Consider the following 25,675-nt stretch of genomic DNA (forward strand, 5'->3'; position numbering starts at 1 on the left):
GGATTTTGATGATACATGTTCTTAATCTCTTTGTTTGGAGATTATACAGTCATTTTTTCTGAATTTCAGTGCTTTTCTGGCTGCTGTGTTGTGTAATTGTAATAAACACCGAAGAAGGAAAAGCAGAATCTGAAGCCTCCGGTCCTGACATAGAATTGTATTGTCGGCAGCAACGGAGTGCAAGAATGGTTTTAGAGTTCCAGGCGTTCATTTGTCTAACACAAAATCAGCAACATCCATGGTATATAAAGCCATTGCAATCACATGATCTGCCTTTTCCTTCTGTTATGAACTCTTGGATCACTTGGCTGGTGTCATGGTGTTTCAAATGGTATCATTAATTTGTTTTGTCTACATCTTGCTTGGTACGCTCTGTACCAGTCCAAAATAAATGATGGGCTCTTAGTCGTTTTTTCCCATATTTGCCAGGTTCAACCATAATAGTCACTCTATGTGTGGTAAGGAATGTGCTGGAACTTGGTATGGTCAGACTGTCAAGCGAGTGAATTCACCTAGCTTCGGTCTTTCTTCCTCTGGCACACTGGCCTGTTTCTGCCCAGATATAAACAGATAGGGTTTCATCTTCTGACAGAAAGTCATTCTCCTAAACTAGCCAACTAGGGTTTGAACCCATAGCCAGTGTGCCTGTTTTTAGGAATACGCTTGAAGCAGTTACTTTGTATCCTCTACTCTAAGCTAGAAAGGTGTCTTAGTGAGTCAAAATTAGGGCAAGGTGATTAAGTTATCTGGTGAGTTGCAGGTGGTGGTTTTGAATGCAGACAGGACAAACGATGCCTTTCAGACAACCAATGTTTTAAAATGAGTGCCTTAACATTTTTATTAATGACATGTTTCATTTTTACAGTGCATACCCACATCAAAACAATGGTTTAGAGGGCTTATTACCACCATTCCATACTCTTGCAGTTGAATAACTGATGGAACAGAACTTTATGGGATAATTCAAACATTTCCTACATCTAATTGTGGAATTTTTAAAGAACAGAATTCCCATTTTCATAATGGGTACAAAATATTAGAGATATAGTGTGTAAATATGGCCTCTATCCTTAAGTATATGTAGGTTTTCAGAGGAAGTAAACATTGGGGAGTCTATTCACAAAAGCGATTTTGGAGAATGTTAAATACTACTACTATATCTTTGAAAATGCAATTCACAAACCTCCGAACAGAGACATTTACCTCCCTCTTTCCCATCTTTTCTGTATGGAGATCTCCACCCCAGTTACAGAGCTTTCTGCCTTCGTAGGTATAGAATTTAGTAGTAAATGTGGGAGGGACGGGGTGGCTCGAAAATGGGAAACAGTTACTACAAAATGGTTGAGTTAAGGGAAATTGAAGGAGGAGTTTAAAAAACACATGCTAATACAAAATTCACATCAACAAGACCCTGACTAACAAAGGTAAACTTACCCAAATTGTGAGTTAATAGAAAGAGGAGAACGTGCACAAAAAAAAATATGGCAGGTCTATTTTTAATGTGCAGAATTCTCTGTCTCGACTTCGGACTCTCCGCAGTCATAAACTTACTATTAAATTGTAGTTATGAACACCCCAAAAAATGTAACTTAGACAAAGGTGTAAGTTTACCTTTGTGAATTAAGCCCTACAAAAGTAAGACAATGCAGTCCACAAAATATAAATTAGGCACAGTAGTACTACCGAAAAAACATTCTCAAATATACTCCAGACCATTCTTGGAGTAACAATTGGCAATGCAACACACTCTAGTTGAAATCAATGGAAGTAGACAATACAATAAGCACATAGCGAAACCTATACCATAAATTAGAGTAGATAACGGTTTAAATTAATTTTAAGTATATGTTTTGTTCATCATTTTTTTAAATACAAATGTGCGAGTTGATCTTAATAAAATACACAAATATAACATTTAAAAATATAAATCACAAATAAAAAGATACATAAATTGCATCCAAGATTATAACACAATCAACAAAAATGCTCCTTTAATGGTTGGGGATGGAAAATTAACATTTAATTTAGTAAATTTAAAAATAATATTTACATGAAAATTAAAAAATAATTAATATAAATTGTAATTAATAACTGGCCCAACAGCAAAGTTTAAAGTATTGGTTCTACTTTTAAAGCCAGTTTGAAGAGCTACACCCAGTCACAAAGGTAGGACTGTTTGTCATATGCTTATTATAAACCCATTTCAAGATAGAAGCAAAACATTTATAATGGACACTAAACAGGTAACTGAATGACACACTTAGAACAGAACTACATACAAGAACTTCAACATGCAACTAACTCATCAGGATGATCCTTCAAACGTACTCGGGAAAACAAACAAAATGCCACTGTCTTGGAACTTACACATTGCTACTTGCTTTTTTTAAAGATATTCTTAAATTGGGTATTTTAGAATGTTATTGGTAGAGTGAACCTGACTCTGAAGCATTAGGCAGCAGTGCATTGTAGTGGAGAGGGGAATGCTTCTATATTATGTATAATAGCATCTTCCAAATCTGCCTCAAATGCAGGGTGATGACCAGTCACACCTTTGTCAAAGGATGGGGCAGGGGAATATTACATACATCTAAGTTCTATATACAATTAAATGGCAATGTTTTCTCATTGTGACCTTCATTGATCTGCATACCTCGAAACCAAATAAAAACATTAATTTTAGTAAACTAGAAAATACAACAGTTAACAACCTGCATACGTTTGGTATTATTACTACTTGTGCAATACACTGAAAAGTCAGCTGCAAAATATCTCTCTATCAAACGATGGTTCCAATGGCTAACAATACAAATGTACAAAATAGAATTCCTGGCATGATCATATAGTATTAAACAATATTGCAAAGCCACACATCCAAATTAATAACAATAAGAAACTGTACAATGCCCTTTGCTTCCCACGGTCTGAAAATATCCACAAACACTATGAAAATATTTATATCAACAGGCACATTCACCTGTAATGTATAATGCTTGTAACTGTGCAAAATTACGTGCAAGTTCACATTTTCAAAAATTAAAAAGTACTGTTCAACAAATAAAAATGAACAATATTGTTTATGTAACTGATGAGCATGTGACATTGTCATTCTGCCATAAACAAGCAAATATTTAGTAAAAGGATGATTTTTTGTTTTGACATTTCATTCTGAGTAGTGGTTGCCAAAAAGCAGATTGTACAAGCAATTCTACAGTTTCATTCTTCCCAATTTATGGAAACCCCAGGATTTAATGTATGAATTACACTTCTCCCCTTATAATAATGGGGTTAGGTGTGTACCATTTTGGTTAGTTAAATAGACCAATCAGGCTAATCAATGTGATTGATTGAAACATTTGAATGCCTTAACAACCATTTTAGAGCTAGGTTACAAATGAGCTATATATTACAATGGGCATGGTAACAGGAATTCCATGTTTTGTTTTTTTGCATGGAGATTATGGCTCCTGAAACATCAATGTATTGCCCCAAAACGTGTCGTTAGCATCATCTCTCACTTTTAGAATTATCAGGATCCCGAATAATGGTAATTACAGGGTGGGAAATAAAAAGGTTTTTTTCCAGGTCACATGTAATCCAGACCATTGTGTAGGAAGAAGAGAACTGGGAAGACAACAAGGTTGCAATTGGACATCAGACTGCCATCCAGCTACATTATTTTGTCCAGTCCCAACTCCCAGCAGAAAATTATTAAAAAACAAATCCTAGCACAACGGCAAAGCAAATATCACTATGGGACAAGATTTTAGAATGCAGAGTAAAAAGAGAAAAAAAACAATGTTCCAATTTAATAAAATAAAGTTTTACAATTGTATATAATGAAAAGCAACTGTGAATGATAGCAGAAAACCATTAATTTTCTAACCGGATTCATTCCAATTGTTTAAAAGAAACCATGCAGCCACATTCTAAAATAACTGAAGAAGGTTTTCAAAAACATTACTTGCAGCAGAAAAGGATTTAACGTGCTGGAAACAATGTAATTGCCCTTTGGAACATTTGATCTCCCTTTTGTACATAATAACGCCTTTTATGAAAAAGCCAATAGATTCTACATTAACTTGCATTTCTGCACTAAAAGCCTTAATGGCTGGAATGTTATGGGCCTAGTATGTAGTTATTTCTCTTTCAAAAACGTATAAAGGTTTAACAAAAGAACAAGGATTTACAGAAATATGATGATTGAGAAGTACTTAAGAATATACAAGGCCACTATACAGCATATGTTCAAGTACAAAGCCCAAGTCCATTCTGAAATAAAAATGATTCAGAGGCTATAATTGATATGCTTTAAATGTATTGCTTTATTGACAGTGGGATCCTGTTACCGGTTATGTATTCAACATTACCTTTGAAATGTGTAGAAAAAGAAAACATGATGTAAGTTACCTGTAAAAATGTTTCTTCAGTTTGACTGTTCAAAATATCACCTGCTGGTGGTACCGCTATTATCAAAAAAGAGGACCCTAGAACTTTTACTCTGTTAGGATAAAGGCAACTATTTCTATATCCAAGATTAGTACTGGCAGTGCAAGCTGGAGTCATGGACCATCTTTCATCGTCACTTTTCAAGTGCGCTCCTTCCTGGATAGGGAGGGTGCGGAGTTATATGAATACAACGAGATGATTTCTGAGATGGTAGACATTATACTAATGAACATTTTTTTTCTATACGATAATCTCTGGTTCAATCAGATCAAGGGGACCACAATGGGTTCCAGGTTTTCTCCTACGTACGCCTGCCTCTTCATGGGGTGGTACGAGAAGGAGCATGACTGGGCCAGATGTGCCTCCACCTGGACCAAATATATTGTGTTCTGGGGGAGGTACATAGAAGATGTTGTCTGCCTATACTCTGGCTCTGCTGAACAGCTTCAGCAGTACTTTGTCTACCTCAACAATAATGCATTCAATGTGAAGTTAACAATGTCCTTTCATAAAGAAAGTATCAACTTTTTGGATATTCGTTTTTACATTGAACATGGTGTTATTCAGAGTACCTTGTATAGAAAGGAGACAGCGTGCTATGCCATACTACACGCCTCTAGTGCGCACTCCAGCTCTTTCAATAAGAACATTCCTTTTGATGAGCTCACACGCATTAGGAGAAGTTGCAATGAAGAATATGTCCTAGGGTGTAGATGTGGAATAAGATATGTTGGAAGCACTATACGCTGTCTTAAATTCCGTATCCAGGATTACTATCGTGCTTGTTTCACCCCTGAGGCGGAAGCCGGGGGCTCTACCTGCTTTTCTTTACTTTGTTTTAACAAACTGTGAAACTGTATCTTTATTATTTGCGCCGTATCTCTCTGCAAGTAGCTTTACTTACTTGTGGGGAATTTTAATAAAGATCGTGGAGCTCGCCAAACCGCCAACCCCGATCCCCTGCGCAGCCGAGTAGGGGCTGGCGCTGAGGGACAGGGACAGGGGCTTACAGCCGTTCATAGCCGCCATCTTGAGAGATATTCTGCAGCACGCTTGATTACTATCGTGCTTGTTTCACCCCTGAGGCTGAAGCCGGGGGGCTCTACCCGCTTTTCGTTACTTTGTTTTAACAAACTGTGAAACTGTATCTTTATTAGATTTTATTATTAGATTAGATAGATATTAGATTTGGCAGCAGACCTTCCTGAGGCGGAAGCCGGTAAGGCTGCGGCGCTTTATTTAAAAAAATTGTCATTGTGATTTTATATTTTGTTGTGGCCTCTTGCACATTACTTTTATCCTGCACTTACTTGCTGACTCTTGATAGGACTGCACCCCTTCCCAAGACACCGCGCAGCCGATTAGGCGCTGTCGCGGAGGTCTCCTTGCACCGAGCCGCCATCTTGGGGGAACTGGAGGGTTGGCGGTACAGTTGCCTGGCCCCTCCCGCCCTCACCTGTATTTAGTCAGCGCTTTTGACTCCACGCGCATTAGATTTGGCAGCATACCTTCCTGAGGCGGAAGCCGGGAAGGCTGCGGCGTTTTATTTAAAAAAATTGTCATTGTGATTTTATATTTTGTTGTGGGCTCTTGCACATTACTTTTATCCTGCACTTACTTGCTGACTCTTGATAGGGCTGCACCCCTCCCCAAGACACCGCGCAGCGGTTAGGCGCTGTCGCAGAGGTCTCCTTGCACCGAGCCACCATCTTGGGGGAACTGGAGGGTTGGCGGTACAGTTGCCTGGCCCCTCCCGCCCTCACCTGTATTTAGTCAGCGCTTTTGACTCCACGCGCATTAGATTTGGCAGCAGACCTTCCTGAGGCGGAAGCCGGGAAGGCTGCGGCGCTTTAATTTAAAAAATTGTCATTGTGATTTTATATTGTGTTGTGGCCTCTTGCACATTACTTTTATCCTGCACTTACTTGCTGACTCTTGATAGGGCTGCACCCCTCCCCAAGACACCGCGCAGCCGATTAGGCGCTGTCGCGGAGGTCTCCTTGCACCGAGCCGCCATCTTGGGGGAACTGGAGGGTTGGCGGTACCGTTGCCTGGCCCCTCCCGCCCTCACCTGTATTTAGTCAGCGCTTTTGACTCCACGCGCATTAGATTTGGCAGCAGACCTTCCTGAGGCGGAAGCCGGGAAGGCTGCGGCGCTTTATTTAAAAAAATTGTCATTGTGAGTTTATATTGTGTTGTGGCCTCTTGCACATTACTTTTATCCTGCACTTACTTGCTGACTCTTGATAGGGCTGCACCCCTCCCCAAGACACCGCGCAGCGGTTAGGCGCTGGCGCAGAGGTCTCCTTGCACCGAGCCACCATCTTGGGGGAACTGGAGGGTTGGCGGTACAGTTGCCTGGCCCCTCCCGCCCTCACCTGTATTTAGTCAGCGCTTTTGACTCCACGCGCATTAGATTTGGCAGCAGACCTTCCTGAGGCGGAAGCAGGGAAGGCTGCGGCGCTTTAATTAAAAAAATTGTCATTGTGATTTTATATTGTGTTGTGGCCTCTTGCACATTACTTTTATCCTGCACTTACTTGCTGACTCTTGATAGGGCTGCACCCCTCCCCAAGACACCGCGCTGCCGATTAGGCGCTGTCGCGGAGGTCTCCTTGCACCGAGCCACCATCTTGGGGGAACTGGAGGGTTGGCGGTACAGTTGCCTGGCCCCTCCCGCCCTCACCTGTATTTAGTCAGTGCTTTTGACTCCACGCGCATTAGATTTGGCAGCAGACCTTCCTGAGGCGGAAGCCGGGAAGGCTGCGGCGCTTTATTTTAAAAAATTGTCATTGTGATTTTATATTGTGTTGTGGCCTCTTGTACATTACTTTTATCCTGCACTTACTTGCTGACTCTTGATAGGGCTGCACCCCTCCCCAAGACACCGCGCAGCCGATTAGGTGCTGTCGCGGAGGTCTCCTTGCACCGAGCCGCCATCTTGGGGGAACTGGAGGGTTGGCGGTACAGTTGCCTGGCCCCTTCCACCCTCCCCCACTAGATATGGCCGCTTTCTCTCGGCCGCGCAGCGGGCGCGCCAAAGGCGCGCTAAAGGCAAGCCCGTCTGCGCCCGTCCGCGACCATGACGCGGCCAGGGCCAGTCCCCCTGCTCGATTGTTTAGCCACGCTGGCGTGATCTACAAGCGTTCAGAATTGATGGCCCTGAGACCCCTTCGGTGCCCTCACAGCCCTCTGCTTACTCCGGACGATTGGAAACAGGATTATGCCTGTAGGGACTGTGATTTCCATCTTTCTCATTACGAACCAAGAAACAGTCAGGTCTACGCTCGGAGCCCCAACTTCTCTCGGGAATCAGGTTCCTCCATGACCCTTAAAGTGGCTCTGGTCAATTGTAGATCGCTGGTTAAACATGCCATTGACATCTGGCAGTTTCTCCAGGACAATAATTGGGATCTTCTTTTTCTACTACTACTCTCACCATCGATACCTTAGTAAGTGATTTCCTACATCTTGAGTTCAGGTCCCTTTGACCATTTAGCCCCTATATCTATTTGATCGATCGACTAGAATAGTCCCCCCCTCACATTGACTCTTTTGATCTATGATATTACCAGATGTATTAGCAATTGGAAGTGTATTATATCACCAATATAGGTGATATTTAGATGGGCATTTTTGACAAATGATTTTTCATACACAGATCCATCCCCTTATGTCAAATGTGTGAGTATTATCAAGTCACTCATATACGAATTACATATCTCTTTACATTTAGAGCTTATCCACTAGCTTGGCACCCTAAGAAGAGATTTTTCCCAATGTCTCCTTATTGGTTGCTCAACAGGTACTATCTCTACTCACAATTACCACTGCTCAAATATAGGAATACTAGTTTGTACCTTGTGTAGCTATATTCAACTAGCTATACAAGTAGGGAGTTATTGTCAATTAGGTACTATATAGTTTATTTCTTTGTTGTTATTTTTGGTTGTTATATTGTAATGTAATTCGGAATGTAATTTTTAAACAAAATAGTCATATATGTGTTTCGATTTACTTAAAAATTAACTATGTTGTTCAGATACTATTGTGGCTCCTGAGGAAGGCGTTCCCAACAACGCCGAAACGCGCGTCGAATAATATTGTTTGCCACTGTTACGGAATTTTTAATATTTTTTTTATGTATTATATGATTATTGTATATTTTGCTGGTTGTATAATTGATGTATATTCATGCCTTTTTATCAATTGTTTTTAATATGAACATTTATATATGTATTAAATGAAATATAGTTTTTTATAATCACTTGGTTGTGTTCCCTTTATGCAATTTCTCCCTCCTTATGTGTTAATATTATGCCATATTGTTTACACTGTGTAAGACTGTGGTCCACACATTGATAACCTCTCATCTCGACTACGCCAATGCGTTATACCTGGGCATCACGGCAGGTCTATGTAATAAACTCCAGACTGTCCAAAACGGTGCTGCTCATCTGGTGGAGAGAATCCCTCCCAGACAACATATTTCTCCACATCTCCGCAGATTGCATTGGCTACCCATTGCTATGAGATGTGTATTTAAGGCCATGACACTGGCCCATAGAGCTTTGAAGGGTAAAGGACCAGCCCATTTGAAAAGCAGCTTACGTCCATATCAAAACGCCAGAACACTGGGCACAAATTCCCAACTTCTTCTCGCCACCCCCAGATTTAAAAGAACTCATTCAGGAGGGAAAACATTTGAAGTTTGTGCTACTCAGCGCTGGAACAAGCTCCCGATAGCCCTCCGTGCTTGTCAGACAGAATCTGCATTTCGAAAGTCCCTCAAGACTCATCTCTTTTGCTTATAACCCACTTTTTCCTTTCTTGTTGCGTCCTCTGTTTCCAGATCTATTAGCGCCGGGACGCCCCGTTGGGGCAGCTGTGCGCTTTATAAAACACACAAATAAATAAATAAATACAATTATTTGCGCCGTATCTCTCTGCAAGTAGCTTTACTTACTTGTGGGGAATTTTAATAAAGATCGTGGAGCTTGCCAAACCTCCAACCCCGATCCCCTGCGCTGCCGAGTAGGGGCTGGTGCTGAGGGACAGGGACAGGGGCTTACAGCCGTTCATAGCCGCTATCTTGAGAGGGCTAAGGGGTTTGCAGTCTAGCTGCAGGACGCCTCCTACTCTCCTCTGCGCCATATAAATTTCACATGTCTCTACGTCCGCGCAGCGGGCGTGCCAAAGGCAAGCCCATCTGCGCCCGTCCGTGCCCGTACCCCCCCTGCTCATTTTCAGCGACAGAGGTTGACATATAACAAGGACTCCCTGGACCAACTGCAACCCTCTACACTAGCATGCTGCCATCACCACTTTCACCCTTTGGAAACCCCTCATCTCTGCCCTCACTGTAAGTCTGAGATAACTAACCCATCGACCCACCCGGTTTTAAGGGATTATTTTATTTGCAGGTCTCTTCCAAAACACAGCTTAGAGATATCCCTGTTGTTGGAGGAGCATACCCCGGATGTAGTCTTTTTAACTGAGACTTGGCTGACCCAAGACTCCCAGTATGATCTAGTGCAAGCCCTCATTCCTGGCTATCAGATAGCCCGATTAGATCGTCCGCAGGGCAAATGTCGCTGCCTGATGGAGTCTATTGCTGACTGTGAAAGTCTCCCTTTTGTTATCGAATTCTCACCCAACAACAGCTTTTCTGGTCTTCTTATTTACCGTCCCCTGGACCTATTAAACAATTTCAAATAGATCTTCCGTCTGTTGTGGCAGAACTGGTTACATCTCCCTCTAATTTCACACTACTTGGAGATTTTAATATCCATTTCGATAATATTTTAGACACTATCGCCACAGGAATGACAGCTAGTTTAGCTGCTATCCAATTAGAGCAACTTGTCGTGGGTTCAACGCACATTAAAGGTCATCTTTTAGACCAAGTATTCAGTAACAGCAAACATCTAAAAGTGGGCAGTATCAGCCATCTTCCCTGGACTGATCACTTTTTGATCTCTTTAATCTAGACCACCCCTAAACCCCCATTCTTCACCCCCCTTCCACGAACAACTCGAAATTGGTCTCAGCTCAGTTCAGATAAATGGACCAGCATTCTCACTGCCACTAGTCCCTTACTCTCTTGTGACCCTTGTACTAATAATAGGTTATTTAACAACTGGATCACAAGCTCCTTGGACTCCGCACTTCCTTTCCGTACCTCTGGCACCAAAAGGAAGCAAAAAACAGCGCCCTGGTATTCAGAAGAGCTTAGGGGGAAAAAACGTCTTTGCAAAAGATTAGAAAGAAAGTGGCGTATGTCTTACGATTCCACGGACAAAGCGATATATAGGGAATCCATTAGGATCCATAAAAGCGAAATAAGATTTACACAGTCTGCCTACTATACTGAAAAGATTAGATCGGCTAAGTCCAAGCCTAAAGAGATCTATCAGAAAGTGAAAACACTGACTAGGCTGCCGTCTCTGTCGACAGGTAATGACAATTCATCCTCTCGATGTGACGAACTGGCTAATTCTTTCTTTTTGAAAGTAAATACAATTTACTTCTCCTTTTCAGATCCAGACGTAGAATTGTCCACTCAAAAATCGGACTTACCTATAGAGTTAGAGGCCTCCCCTCAAAAAAACTATTGGGTCCATTTTCCTCCGCTGCACCTTGACACTCTTGAGCCTCTAATAAACCAAATAAAATCGGGTTCTCCATGTGACTCTGCTCCCCCTGGCACGCTGATCCTAGCCAATAAAGTCATCCTTCCCACACTTTTGGAGCTGTTGAACTCTTCCATAGCAAGTGGGATAGTGCCACAGGCCTGGAAGCATGCCATGGTTCGAGCACTGTTGAAGAAACCCGCTCTGGATCCGACGAACTTTAATAACTATCGTCCGATATCACTTCTTCCCTGGGTAACTAAGATCTTAGAGAAACACATTAACATCATTGTAACTCAGTTCTTCGAGCGTAACCATCTGCTCGATGTTTCCCAGACAAGCTTCCGCCCCAAACATGGGACGGAGACTGCCTTGCTGGCGGTGACAAAAGAGACAAGGCGGATCCTGAATCAAGGAGGGTCAGTGGCAGTGATACTCCTTGACCTGAGCGCCGCCTTTGATACGGTAAGTCATAAAATTCTCCTAAACCGTCTCCTTGACCTGGGAATATCGGGAGAAGCCCTGGCCTGGTTCAGGTCCTTCTTAAGTGATCGAACTTTCCAGGTCTTTGAAGGTACATCAGTCTCTTCTAGCAAGCCACTGGTATGTGGGGTGCCGCAGGGCTCTTCATTGAGCCCTACGCTCTTTAATGCATACATGAGACCGTTGGCTGGGATTGTGCGTCCGCATGGTATTAACATCATTACCTATGCGGACGATACCCAGCTAGTGGTCTCTCTTGTGCAAAAGAGCAGCCCACTACCACAGTCCAATTTAACAACATGCCTGGAACAGGTCAAGAGCTGGATGACGAAGTCCTGTTTGAAGCTCAATGACTATAAAACGGAGCTTATGCTCCTAGGCCCCCCAGCCCCTTCTACCTTGGAGCTGTTATGGCCTCTGAGCATGGGCACATCCCCTACCCCCAGAGATAATATCAAAAGCCTGGGGGTGTGGTTGGACAAATCATTGACCTTCGACATGCAGGCAACTAAAGTCTCAGCGACCTGCTTTGGCCTCTTGAGGATGGTCAAAAGAATTATTCTGCTTCTTCCCTTTGAGGCCAGGCAGATAGTTATACAGGGCTTAATTCAATCTCGCCTTGACTTCAACAATGCTCTGTACCTGGGGGCGCCGGAGTACACTTTACAAAAATTGCAGCGCACTCAAAATTGTGCAGCTCGCACAATGCTTGGAACTCCCCGCAGAACCTCAATAAAATCTGGCTTAAGAGCGTTGCACTGGCTCCCCATTAGAGAGAGAGTCAAGTTTAAATCTGTGTGCATTGTCCATCAAGCTTACTGGAAATCTGGCCCAGAAATCAGCCACTCTCTGGTATCACCATACCAACCCACTAAAGCCCTCCGCTCCTCACATGCTTTTTTAGCTCAAGTTCCTAGGATTTATAGAGCTAGGGCCGGAGGTCGATCCTTTGCTTACAAAGCCCCTAAACTATGGAACGCTCTACCCCTCCATCTTAGAGCTGACTCTAATCTGCTGAGCTTCTGCAAACAGCTCAAGACTTTTCTTTTTAATTAGTGGGATTTTCCCCTGCTCTTTTCTCCGAAGGCATTGGTTGTAGTCTTAGCGCCAGGGCAGCTGTTAGCGCTTAATAACATTGTTTTTCATTTAATTTAATTTAATTTCATTTCATTTCAGGAACATCACAGAGCTCTGTTGAGTAGGGATACTAGATATCCAGAACATTACAACATGGAACATAATGGAGATGCCACATTCTGGTTCCATATCCAACACAATAACTGCCAGTACTGCCACTCTATTCTGGTTTCTTTTAAGGGGAAGGTATTGACCTCAAACAATATGTACCATAGACTTATTTTTCAGTCTGAAATAAATCAATTTCTTTTATTTACTTTACACATAACAAAATACATTTTTCTTATTTTGTATATTTATAAACACATGATTAACATTTGCACCTTATCACATCCTAACAAACCAAATTGTTTTGCATTCACTCTCTCTACTTCTCACACTCTTTTCATACATTCCTACGTTCACCCAACTACCTATCCACACATTCTCCTTTACACAATCAACACAATATATACATTTTGCATTAATTATTTACAAAAAAAAGCCATGGGATATCTTTTAGTAACTTTTTTGTTTGTGTCATATGAGAACACTCCTAAGGCTGCATTAAGAACTGGTCTATGCGTTTCGAACTCCCTAAATTAAGGGAAGTTCCCTTCAGGACCACATAGCTGTAACACAGAATAAAAATAATATGTCAGCTGGGGGATGCCCTTAATCTCTTTTCTTTAATTGGGAACGGATTTAGCGAGTCTCTTACCTTGTTAATGTTGTGATCAACTGTTATCACATGAAAGGCTATAATACAAACAAAGACAAACTTAGCTACACCTCCAGCGACCACCTTTTTTTCCACCAAAACTTCTATTTGAGCACGCTAATTTCCGTCGCATAACATATTCCACATCGCTTCATGGTACTTACAGTGATGTCTTCTAGGACTGCCCTTTTATTTTGTTTGGAAGAATGGCGCCTCGGGTCCTATAACGGAGACAAAGTGCATGTGATCTGACTGTAGCATGACTGGAAAGGCACACATGGTGAGTCTGCGCGTCATGTATAACTTACTTTCAGGCGGCAGTGGGTCCGCATCTTCGTATTGTTTACAAGTTAATCTCTGAATTTAGGTGAGCGGACACTTAGTGCCTAAAAATGTAAAATAAAAGTGAAGGTATACTCCGTGCTGAACGTGAATGTATCATTTATAAAAAGCAAAGCCGCAATCGCAGTACGATCTTTACCTTAACGTTCCGCTCGAAGCGCGTCTCTCGTTATGACTTCCTGTTTTGTTTAGGGTGACGTCTACTTCCTTTATGTTAACCGCAGATTCTGGTTATATGGCATTGCGCATGTCCCGATGAGAAAGAGAGAAGGTAATAGGGAGCTATTACTTAGACAAGCTTTATCCAAGTGGATTTGTTGCTTACGGACAACTACACATGGCCACAATACTGATGGGGAAATGCATTATTTCCTATGAAACCATTGGTCCTATTAATCCCTGAATAAGCAGATCAAATGTGATGAGGGACCAATATATGAGAATTAACTAGACACAGTGTCTTAGTGGTAATATTACCACGTTTTTTTGTTATCATGGTGTTTGTCGATTTGTGTTTTTTATTGTGGTTATATTTGCCTCTTCTTTTCTGTCTTTTCTCTTCTTTCATCCAAGCATATTACGAAGTCGTGAAAGTTTGGATATTGCAGGGTGGCACATATGGATTATATGTGCACACCCTGGTGTCGTTCAACCTTGATATTCCACCGCTTATTTCTATGCAACGTATGTCATGATTTCGCAGGGTAATGTATTTTGGGTCTTTATGTGCACCTAGGAGAATTGAGACTGGGATATGTTATTCCCTTTATTTATGGACGTAATTAGATAGTGATAGGTTGGATACCGCATGGTGCATATATGGACTCTAGATGTACACCCTGGAAAGGTTAAAATAGTGAGACTCAATCCTTCTGATGTATACATCTATGCACGCATGCCATGATATCGCAAGGTGGCGTATCTTGAAGCCATGTGCGCACCCTGGAGAGGGTAAACAATTATTTATTTTTCCCTCTGACCCATGCATGTTATGTAGATGTGAAAGTCTTGGTGTTGCAGAGTGATGCTTTTGTTTTTTTCTGTCTTCTGACACATTCGCGAATACCTTGGTTCTTTACTAACAGTGTTTTTTGGCTTACCTATTGTACGTAGTGGGTACATACATGTTGTACTGCCCTGCATTTGACTGTTATTGGACATGTATTATATAGACAGGATTGTGTGTCCACCAAGTCTTTAGATTGACCCATAGCAGTCTTCCGTGATTTCGGGATGGCAGCTCTTTTAATTATCCTGAGAAAGATGTCAGTTTCTCCTCTAAATACTCTACTTGAGATATATTTTTTCTAGGTTAACGTTGGTTACTATATCACTTTCGTTATGGTACAGCAATATTTTTACATCTGCTCTGAATGTCGTGTCGGGCCTTGGGCTGCCTTGGCGGGCCAGAGTGGAGGAACAGGCCGTGCGCGGAAGCAGGAGCGCGCAAAGGACAAACAGCTGACCACACTAGCTTACAGGTCGGAAGTGACGACCTCGAACGGCCACCCTTCTTTTATTTCAACCCCGCAGGCCACGCATGGCCTGCGGATGTGGTGGGGTACACAGAGTTGGCTACTAGACCGCCAACTGTTACATCCCTATCCAACTCAGTTCTTTTATTCAACGTTTCTTGAACATGAACACAAAGTCTTAAACATGTCACATAGGCTCAATACTTGCGTGAACCTCAGCCAGCGATACCCTGGCATTGTCAGCAGGCATAGTCCCTCAGACGTTGGCTCGGGTGGGGGTTCAGCCGAAGGCTGTATCTTTGGACGCCGGTGCGCCCACCCGTGCAGTCCAGGCCGGGGTCCTCAGAGCGAACCACTTGCAGAGGTGAAAGGCTTACTTCTGAGGTCTCGCCGGCTCCGCTGCTTCCCGGCTCTTTCTCCCCGCTTTCGGGCGCGGCAGTGGCCATGGAACTGGCTTGGGTACTTGAGGTTTCCCGGGGATGTTCTGACAGGACCTCCTTAAACCATGAAATGTTCCTGGATACTTCTACTTCTCCTCTCCATGCGGTTACCATGGTGCCGTCGTTAGCAGTCACCGTCCAGGTGCCTGGCTCATATTTTGTCTGGAATTTTCCTCCTTGATGCCAATTACGTAGGATAACTTTTGCCAAGGGGCCGATAGTTCTTGGGGCGGCACGGCGGCGGATGCTTGCATCCTGGTTGGGTCTCGTCCTCCTCTCTTGCAGTTCTTCGACCTCCAGCCGAGGCGACGACCACCCTGGGCAGGTAGGGAGTAGGTCTTGGCGGGGTCCATGGAGCATGAGGGCCCACGGACTCCTCTGGCTGGTACAGTGAGGTGTGTTTCAGTATTCCCATAAGATTTCATGGAGTCTCTGTTCCGGGTCTGCTTGCTCCAAAACTGTTATGCGGAACATCTTGTTCAGTGTGCGCATGAAACGTTCAACATCCCTGTTGGCCTGGGGCCACTGAGGGGTGATCCGGCGGTGAGATATGACCCGCTGCTTGAGGAACATGGAAAACTCAGACCCTTGAAATGGCAGATCATTGTCACTGTGTACTTCATGGGGAAAACCAAACATGGTGAAGATCTTCTCCAGCACTGGTCCGATGTGGTTGAAAGCTGTAGATATGACGGGCTCTACAATGAGGTACTTTGAGTAGGCGTCTATGACCACAAGCGTGTGTACATCTCCTGGGAAGCTCCCAAAATCTATGCTCACTTTGGACCACGGAACGGTGCAGGCTTCCTCCGTGATAACTGGGATCGGCCTCTCTGGCCGCTTGTCAGCTGGCACATCGGGCAGCGTCTGGCGTACTCTTCCATCATATCTTCTAATTCTGGAAACCAGACTTTCTCTCGCATTCATGCTTTCATTTTAGTTACCCCTTGGTGTCCTTTGTGGGCTAATTGGACTGCCCGATGTTTGAGACTCTGAGAGATTACCAGTCTGGACCCTCTCAGCAGGATACCTTCGCTAGTGGCGCTGAGCTCATGGCGTACCCGCCTCATTTTCATTAGGGTGTCGTGATCTTCCTGGGTCCACGAGTTGGCCTGGAGGAGGAAATCTGTCCATGACCCATCTTGCACGGCACGCAGTGTCCTGGTGTAGACGGTGTCAGCGGCAGCAGCTTCTCTCACCTCGTCTAGGGACATGCCCTGGGGGCATGCTGCAAGAGATATCAGACGGGCATATTGTTCGACGTCATTGGCTTCTTCTTGCTTCTCCAACCGAACAGGCTGTCTCGAGAGGAAGTCAGCCAGGTTCTTGGATCCTGGGCGATACACCACCTCCATTTCATATGGTTGCAGCTGAACGGTCCAGCGCTCGATGCGCGGAGGTGGGTGAGGTGCCGTTCTTTTAAAAAGAGGGACAAGAGGCTGATGGTCGGTGACCATGGTGAATGGTTGCCCTTTGAGGTACAGATGGAAGTGGTTGCAGGCCCACTTGATGGCAAGAGCTTCGCGCTCAATCTGAGCGTACCTTGTTTCCGTGGAGGTGAGGGCCTTGCTGGCAATCGCTAGGGCGGCCCAATGGCCCGGTTCGTGTTCTTGAGCCAAGACTGCTCCAAGCCCTACGGGCTCGCATCGACCAGTACTTCCGTTCGCTTGGCGGGATTAAAGTAGGCCAGCGTAGCTTCTCCTAGGAGGGCATCCTTTATTCCTTGGAAGGCCTCTTCTTCCTTTGGGCCCCAGTGCCAGGTTGCATTCGCTTTCGTAAATGCGCGCAGCCGCTCTGCCCGGGTGGCTAGACCTGGTATAAACCTCCCGCAGTACGTTGCCATATTCAGTAAACTCTGTACTTCTGTTGGTGTTGTCGGTGCGGGGGCGTGCTTGATCGCCTGCGACTTCCTGGGGTCCACTTGGATGCCTTCTTGGTTGAAGATAGCTGAAGAATTCGAGGGACGGTTGGAAAAACTGGCATTTGTCCTTATGCAATGTTGCTCCATATTCGCGGAGATGTTTGAGTGTGTTGCGAAGATGTTTATGGTGGTCAGTGGCCGTCGCTGAGTGGATGAGAATGTTGTCGCTCACGTTTAACACTCCGGGTAGACCCGACAGCAGCTCCCGTATAGTGTTCTGGAATACCTCAGCTGCTGAGGATATCCCGAAGTTCAGGCGCATGTATCTCCTCAGCCCTAGGTGGGTACTGAACGTGGTGATATACTGGCTTTCTTCAGACAGGGGCAGCTGGTGATACCCGCCAAGAACTACTTGGATCCATTAACATCTGTGATGATGTCATCCATTGTCGGTGTTATGTGTCACTCTCTGTGGATGGCTTTGTTTGGGAGCCTCATGTCAATGCAGAGGCGTATGGCTCCGGGCTGTTTCGGCTTTTCGGCGATGACCATCTGGGATACCCAAGGTGTGGGGCCCGATACCTTTTCGATGACTACTTCCTCTTCTGGTGCTTCTAGCTCATTCTCCACCAGTGGCCTTAGGTGGAAGGGGACTCTTCTGTGCCGCAAAGCGCCCGGGGCGACTGACTTGTCTATGTGAAGCTTGATTGGATCACACTTTATGCACCATAGCCCTTTGAAGAGTTCAGGGAATTGGTTGAATAGCTCTTCTACTTGGTACGTCTGGATTGTTCTGGCGAATGAGATGAGTCTGAGGTGTTCCGCGGTCTGACTGCTCAGGAGGGTGTCCGCTTCACTGTCAATGACATGGATTGTTGCCATTACTCTGAGGTCATCTGCTTTAATGGGTATCGATATCTTCCCTTTCAGTGGGAGGGGCGTGTCGGATCCGTACGCGTAGATCCGGGATTTTGATCGCACCATAGGAGAGCGAGGCCGTAGGCATCGGTATTGTTAGAGCCCCATGACGTTCACCGTCGCTCCAGTGTCAATGACTGCTTTTAATTCTGTGCCTGCAACGTGAACCATACATGTTGGTTGTGGCCGGCGGCGTTGCTTGAGTTCTCTTGCGAAAGATACCAGGTATACCTCTTCTTCGGTACACAGTCAAAATATTGAGTTGTAAATATCGACCTACACAAATATCGAGTTAGAAATATCGAAGGTAAAGAATATCGATGTCAAGAATATCGTTGGACAGAATATCGGCCCTAAGGTATTTAATATCGATTGTTTTTATATCGATGTAAGTAATATCGAAGTCAGTAATATCGATATCAAATATATCGATGTTAGTAATTTCGATGTTACTAATATCGATATTTGTACTATTGTTATGTATTTTAGTATGTATTTAATATGTATGAGTTATATGTTTTTTGTTAAGTATTTTACTTGTTTTAAGTTATATGTGAACTATTTTCATATATTTATAATGTTATTTTTAATTCAATTTTATGTTTTAGTACCGGAGCGGGTTGTGCGTTTATAGGGGAATAGGGTGGGAAGTAATTTAATTATATTAAATTCATTATTACTTTTTCGGAATTATAAATTAATTTTAATTAATTTTTGCTTTTAAGTTCTGTAAGGGGTAGTGGGGTTATAGGGGAATTGGGTGGGAAGTATTTTAATTATAATTAAGTAATGAATTTTTATTTATTGGTATTGATAATTTATGTATTTTTAATTAAGTATTAATTGGCAATTAATAATTTTAATTAGTTAATAATCGTTTTAATTGGTAATTAATATTTGTAATTGGTAATTAATTTATTTAATTGGTAATTAATGTTTGTAATTGGTAGTTATTGTTTGTAATTGGTAGTTAATGTTTGTAATTGGTAATTAATGTATTTAATGTGTAATTAATTTTTGTAATTGGTAATTCATTTATTATATTTGGTAATTAAAAATTTTTTATTGGAAAATATTTGTAAATAATTGGTAATTAATGTGTTATAAAAAGTATTTTTTGGTATGCAAATAATTTTATTGTTTAATGTTTTTAATTGGTAATCAGTTAATAATATTTCTTTTGTTTTTTAAAGTATTTTATTGCTTAATATTTATTATTTGGTAACTATTATTTAGTAATTGATATGTATTGTTAATTTATTGTTAATTATTTATTCAAATCTATTTTTTCTTTAATATTAATGGGTATGTTTAAATGATGTTTAGCTATTTAAAAATTAAAACATTAATACATTTAAATATAAAAATGATTTCTAAGTATGTTTTCTTTAATTCTTATGGTATCCAACGCTTTCCCTACTGTTGCTCTCTCTGGAGTTGGAATAGTAATTTTTACCCCTACGCTATCCAGCGCTTTCCCTACTGTTTCACTCTCTGGAGTTGGAATAGTAATTTTTACCCCTACGCTATCCAACGCTTTCCCTACTGTTGCACTCTCTGGAGTGAGAATAGTAATTTTTACCCCTACGCTATCCAACGCTTTCCCTACTGTTGCACTCTCTGGAGTGGGAATAGTAATTTTTAGCCACCCGCTATCCAACGCTTTTCCTACTGTTGCACTCTCTGGAGTTGGAATAGTAATTTTTACCCATACGCTATCCAACGCTTTCCCTACTGTTGCACTCTCTGGAGTGGGAATAGTAATTTTTAACCCTACGCTATCCAACGCTTTCCCTACTGTTGCACTCTCTGAAGTTGGAATAGTAATTTTTACCCCTACGCTATCCAATGATTTCCCTACTGTTGCACTCTCTGGAGTGGGAATAGTAATTTTTACCCACCCGCTATCCAACGCTTTCCCTACAGTTGCTCTCTCTGGAGTTGGAATAGTAATTTTTACCCCTACGCTATCCAGCGCTTTCCCTACTGTTTCACTCTCTGGAGTTGGAATAGTAATTTTTACCCCTACGCTATCCAACGCCTTCCCTACTGGTGCACTCACTGGAGTTGGAATAGTAATTTTTACTCCTACGCTATCCAGCGCTTTCCCTACTGTTGCACTCTCTGGAGTGGGAATAGTAATTTTTACTCCTATGCTATCCAGCGCTTTCACTACTGTTTCACTATCTGGAGTAGGAATAGTAATTTTTACCCCTACGCTATCCAGTGCTTTCCCTACTGTTGCACTCACTGGAGTTGGAATAGTATTTTTTCCTCCTACGCTATCCAATGTTTTCTTTACTGTTTCACTCTCTGGAGTGGTAATAGTAATTTTTATCTCTATGCTATATAATGTTTTCCCTAATTTTGCATTTTCTGGAGTGGGAATAGTAATTTTACATTTTACGCTATCCAATGTTTTTAATACTGTCGATTTTTTGGGACTTTAAATAGTAGTTTTATTTATTATTTAGAATTGATTTAGATAATGTATTATGTTATTAATTTTAAAAATATTGAAAGTATATTTAATTTTTTTAATTTATTAAAAATAATTATTTACTTTTATATGTAATTATGTTATGTGTGAAGATCTAGTTGTAATTTATAGTATTTTTAAAAAATGTATAAGTAATTAAAGTAAATATTAAAATGTATTATTAAGTAAATATATATTATATATTTTACATATGTGTTTAATGTTATATTCTTATATATCTATTTATCAATTTTAAACATTACTAAATATTTTTAACAATGTTTATTTTATTTATAAGTATTATTTACTTTATTTTAACAGATATAAAACGATATTTTTAATTACGATATTTTTAACATCGATATTTTTGTTTCGATATTTTTGTACTTACCATGTTGTACATAGGATGTCGATATACTTGCCTTCGATATTCCAGCCTCGAAGTTTCTGTAGGTCGATATTTTGTCTGTCGATATTCTGTCATAGATCCCTCTTCTTCATCGTCGTCTGAGGAATCTTCTACTGTCTGCAGGTGTTTCGCTGGCTTTCTCTGCATGTGTTCCGGTGACGCAGCATCTGTTACTGACAATTGCCGAACGGCTTGCGTTGGGGGCTTCTGCCCGCGGAACTCTCGGTTTCTGTTGCGCCGTCTGCAGACCGATGCAAAGTGATTGGGTATCCCACAGTTGGAACAGGTTCTCCCTTGGGCCGGACAGTCTTTGGCGGCGTGTGGATCATGGCCACAGTACCCGCATCTTGATCTTAAAGCTTCTCCCTTCGGTCCACTGAATGTATCTCCTCTGGATTTGGTCCGAATGGCATCGGCCCGCTCTGTCTTGATGGAGTCCGACTTCCTGTGGGGCTTGGTTAAGGCTTGATCCATCTCATTTGCTCTAGCTGCTGGCAGGTCATGTGATCTCGCTAGGATGAGCATGTCTTCAAGCGTGATTCTTGGTTTCCGCAAGATGAGTCCTCTTAAGGTCTTGTCCTGGCACCCTTGAATTAGTTGTTTTCTGATCTCTTTTGGCTGGTTCTCGTCAGTGCACGTGCTGGCAAGATCTCGGAGACGTGGATAGAACATGTACATCGATTCTCCCTCCCTCTGGCAGGCTTGTCTGAGTTTGAAGACTTCGAAATCAGGGTTTAGTTGCGGATCAAAATGTCCATTTAGCACTGTTACTGCTGCATCGTAGTCATCTGCCGCTCCTGTGTTGGATAGATGCTTGAAGAGTTTAAAAATGTCGTCCCCCACAACGTGTAACAGCAAAGACCTCTTTACTGCGATGTCCGTCTCTCTGGTCGCAACGAAATAGTTGTTGAGACGTTCGATCCATATCTTCCATCGGGGGGAGGCTGATGCAGGATCTTCTAACTCACTGAAAGGAGGTAGGACTCCTGACGCTGCGTGTTGGAATGGAATGCGGGCTGCGGCTTGGTCACCATCTCCCATTGCGTCCAGCGGTGGGTGCTCCTGACTGCCCTTAGGCTGGTGGTCAGCCACGTGCTCCGGCAGGTCCTAGGGGAGGATGGCACAGGGTGTCTCACGTGGTGCTCGGTCTTACTGCCAGTCTCTACCCTGGGTGCTCTGTGGGCTGGTTCCCCCTCTTTCTCCTACTTGATTTCTTCTTTTGTTCTTTTTTTTCTTGCATGTACCAATGCTTGATGGAAGCAGGCGAGGCTGAGACGAACTGCAGTCAGCCAGTCTAGCTGTGCAGGTGAGGCCCCGGGTAGCTCGACATCCAAACAGGGCCCAGAGCGCTGTTGCACGGCGGGGGCGGGCCCTCTTAAGCAGCCCGGCCTGGGCTTGCTTCAGTGAGGCGTCCGGTGGAGGCACGGACTCCAGCGATGCGACCCAAATCAAACGCGGCCTCCGCCAAGGTGGGGGCGGGCCGCGCACACTCTGCCGACGCCCGGCAGCCTTTGACATACGCGGTACAGAGCCGCATTGGAGCGCACAGGAGGCAGCTGCTTCACGGAGCAGCGCGAGGTGCGAGCGAGGGTCAGGCCTCCTCTGCTTGTCGCCAGTGTAGTGTTGGGCCCTGGAATGCCTATAAGGGCCCAAGTGGACAGACAGCAGAACACACTAGCTTACAGGCCGGAAGTGACGCCCTTCTTTTATTTCAACCCCGCAGGCCACGCCATGCCTGCGGATGTGGGGGGGTACACAGAGTTGGCTACTAAACCACCAACTGTTACACTGACTATGAACTAGAAGGGCCGTGCACTATGGCTGTGATGCAAGCACTCTGGGACACCACACACACAGCTGCGATGTTTTAAATTGCGAGTCCATGATGGCGTCCAATCTACATTTTTGCCAGGCGTACCTGCCATACACAATTGGAAGATTTTCCAGGCAAGTTCAAGGGGTGCTGTATGATTGCGCCACCATTTTGCTAATTTTCTCTGTACTGGGTCGTGTGTGTTTTTTGGTGTTGGGGTGTGTTAGTTGGTTGGATATACCTTCTAACTCAGTGCGCAGGCTGGCACCAGGAGGAGGTATATATATATATTTTTGCATCCCTCTTGTGGCTATGTACCCCCCCCATATTATTTGTGGAGTGGGAATTCAGGGCTATAGCGCACAGTTAGCTCTTTTATCCAGACTACGATTGGGTCAAGTACATTCTGAGGTTGATGTCATTTTTCGTATTGGGATATGCCTATTTCCTGTCATATGGTCAGTGGGACTTTTACAACGAAGTGCGCTTTGGGTACTTTTGCCGTTAGAAGGGATTGTTATATCCATGCACCACTTTTTGTTTATTTTCATCGCACGTTTTAAAAAACTGCGAGGTCTAACAATAATTATCTTTATTTTATTCTCAGTAAAGGCCAGTTCCCCATTGCTGATGTTGTACACAAAGAATAATGGTGTGATTATGAGCTAGACTCATGCTCCCAAACACATCTAACAATGGGAATAACGCTAATTGGTTTGATGCCAGCTGTACTAAGGCTCATAATCAGCTGTTGGCAGCACTTAAAGAAGTTTCTGGGAATTTAGAGTGGGGCCACAGATGAAGGGTTGTGTACAAGAAAGCTTTAAGGGCCCGGATGAAAACTATTAGTGGGGAAGCTTATCAATCCCTAGTATGGGAAAGTGACCTTGAAGATAGCAAAGAAGTTTAGAAGACGGTGAATAATAATTATTTGAAGAGAACCGAGGAATCCGGTCTTGACACAGATATTGCATCGGAAGACTGGTTTGAACTTTACTCACCTTCATTCTGTCCCTGCTTCTATGAAGGGCTCCAACTCTGCGGACGCTGATGTAATTCCAACTCAAGCCTCCCTACTCTATGCTTCTTTTTCTCTGCCCTCGGTTCCACCATCCACGATTTGAGACTGAATTTAGTGACGTGACAGCTGCAATAGGCATATGCCCTGTGGGGAAAGCTCCCAGGCCAGATAGGTATGGGCCGATCTTTTTAAGGCAAATATATCACTGTGGGTTCCTCTTTTGACATATGTCTTCAAGATGATTTTAATAATGGGGCCACCTAAGGCCTGGTTTCAGACAACCATTTTCCCCATCTTTAAAAAAAGGCTTACCCAATATCAATGATTCATTAGATTGTCAAATTAATGGGAAACATTTTGTTGGTGCACTTGCACATTTAGGGAAGTGAGCATAATGTGCTCCCATTGCTCCATTTTGGCTTTTGTCCTGGATTAACGACCATTGACCAGCGTCTCAACTTATATCTCCTTATAAGGTAATATACTGTGGCCAAGAAGGGTAAGCTGCATCTAGCATTCATGGATTTGAGCTCAGCTTTTGATTCTGTAAATAGAACCATGTCAACTTTATGAGAGAACTTTAATTAGATCAGGCTGCACTGAGCCCATCAGAGCATCACCATGGACTCCCAGGAAGCCCAGAAGGATGGAGGTGACAGAAAAAGGAAGCTAAAATTCAGCACAACTGAGCTCCAGGTGCTGGTGGAGGAGGTAGTGCAGCATTACAGCCAGCTTTTTGGGAGACAGTCCCTGCAAGTAACAGAGTCTGTCAAAAGAAACACCTGGCTGGCGATCAAGAGCAAAGTAAATGCCCTAGGGGTCACACATTGTGAAACTGAAGACATCAAAAAAAGGTGGTATGATCTGAGGATCACCACCAAAAAGAAGATTGCAACCCAGAGGAAAGAATCCTCAGTCATAGGTGGAGGGAAGAGCCGTGCACCAAGCCTCACTGAACTGGAGCAGCTGGTGGAATCCACCATGGACCCGGAATGCATACACGGGATTGGGGATGCTGATAGCTCAGCCAGAGCTGCAAAAAAGAAAGGTAAGATGCATGGACATGAATCCTCACCCATTCCCTGGCCCCTTCCCCAATGTGGGTGACTGTATCACAATCCAGAACACATGTCAGTACTCACCTGCAATGCATCATGGTAGTCGTAGTCATAGGAACATACATCAAGGCAGCCAACACAGAATTCAGCATGCCATGCCACACTCCCCATACACAAGCAGTTGAGGCTTAGGAAATTGTGTGATAGGAATGAGTGTAATGAAGACACACAGGTGACCATTGTCCATGTCTGCCCACAGGAGAGTCATCGCGCAGTGCAGCGCAGGGAGGGGAGGCTAGTGCACCAGCAACGGCTGCGAGGGAGAAGCCTTCTGACACATCAGGACCCAGCACTGTCCCTGAGGACACTCCCACAGCGCAGGCACCCACAGCATTGGAGGAAGACACCACAGCACAGCCACTGTCACCCCTGCTGTTTCGACACAGCCCCCGGAAACA

The 25,675-nt window shown here is 43.4% G+C and overlaps 1 protein-coding gene across 3 annotated transcripts in view; it reads right to left on the reverse strand.

Moving 5' to 3' along the window:
* The window catches only part of TUSC3 (tumor suppressor candidate 3), a 1,466,371-nt gene that overhangs the window by 1,277,913 nt on the left and 162,783 nt on the right, over positions 1-25,675 (reverse strand). For 2 of the 3 annotated variants that reach the window (XM_078678947.1, XM_078678945.1), the window contains exon 2: positions 13,566-13,622. The exons of the other annotated variant lie outside the window; for it this stretch is intronic. In XM_078678947.1, coding sequence (XP_078535073.1) covers positions 13,566-13,622 — 57 coding nt within the window. The remainder of the gene's footprint in view (positions 1-13,565; positions 13,623-25,675) is intronic. 3 annotated transcript variants of the gene reach the window in all.

The sequence above is a fragment of the Lissotriton helveticus genome, chromosome 2_2, assembly GCF_964261635.1.
Source record: "Lissotriton helveticus chromosome 2_2, aLisHel1.1, whole genome shotgun sequence".
Taxonomy (NCBI): Eukaryota; Metazoa; Chordata; class Amphibia; order Caudata; family Salamandridae; genus Lissotriton; species Lissotriton helveticus.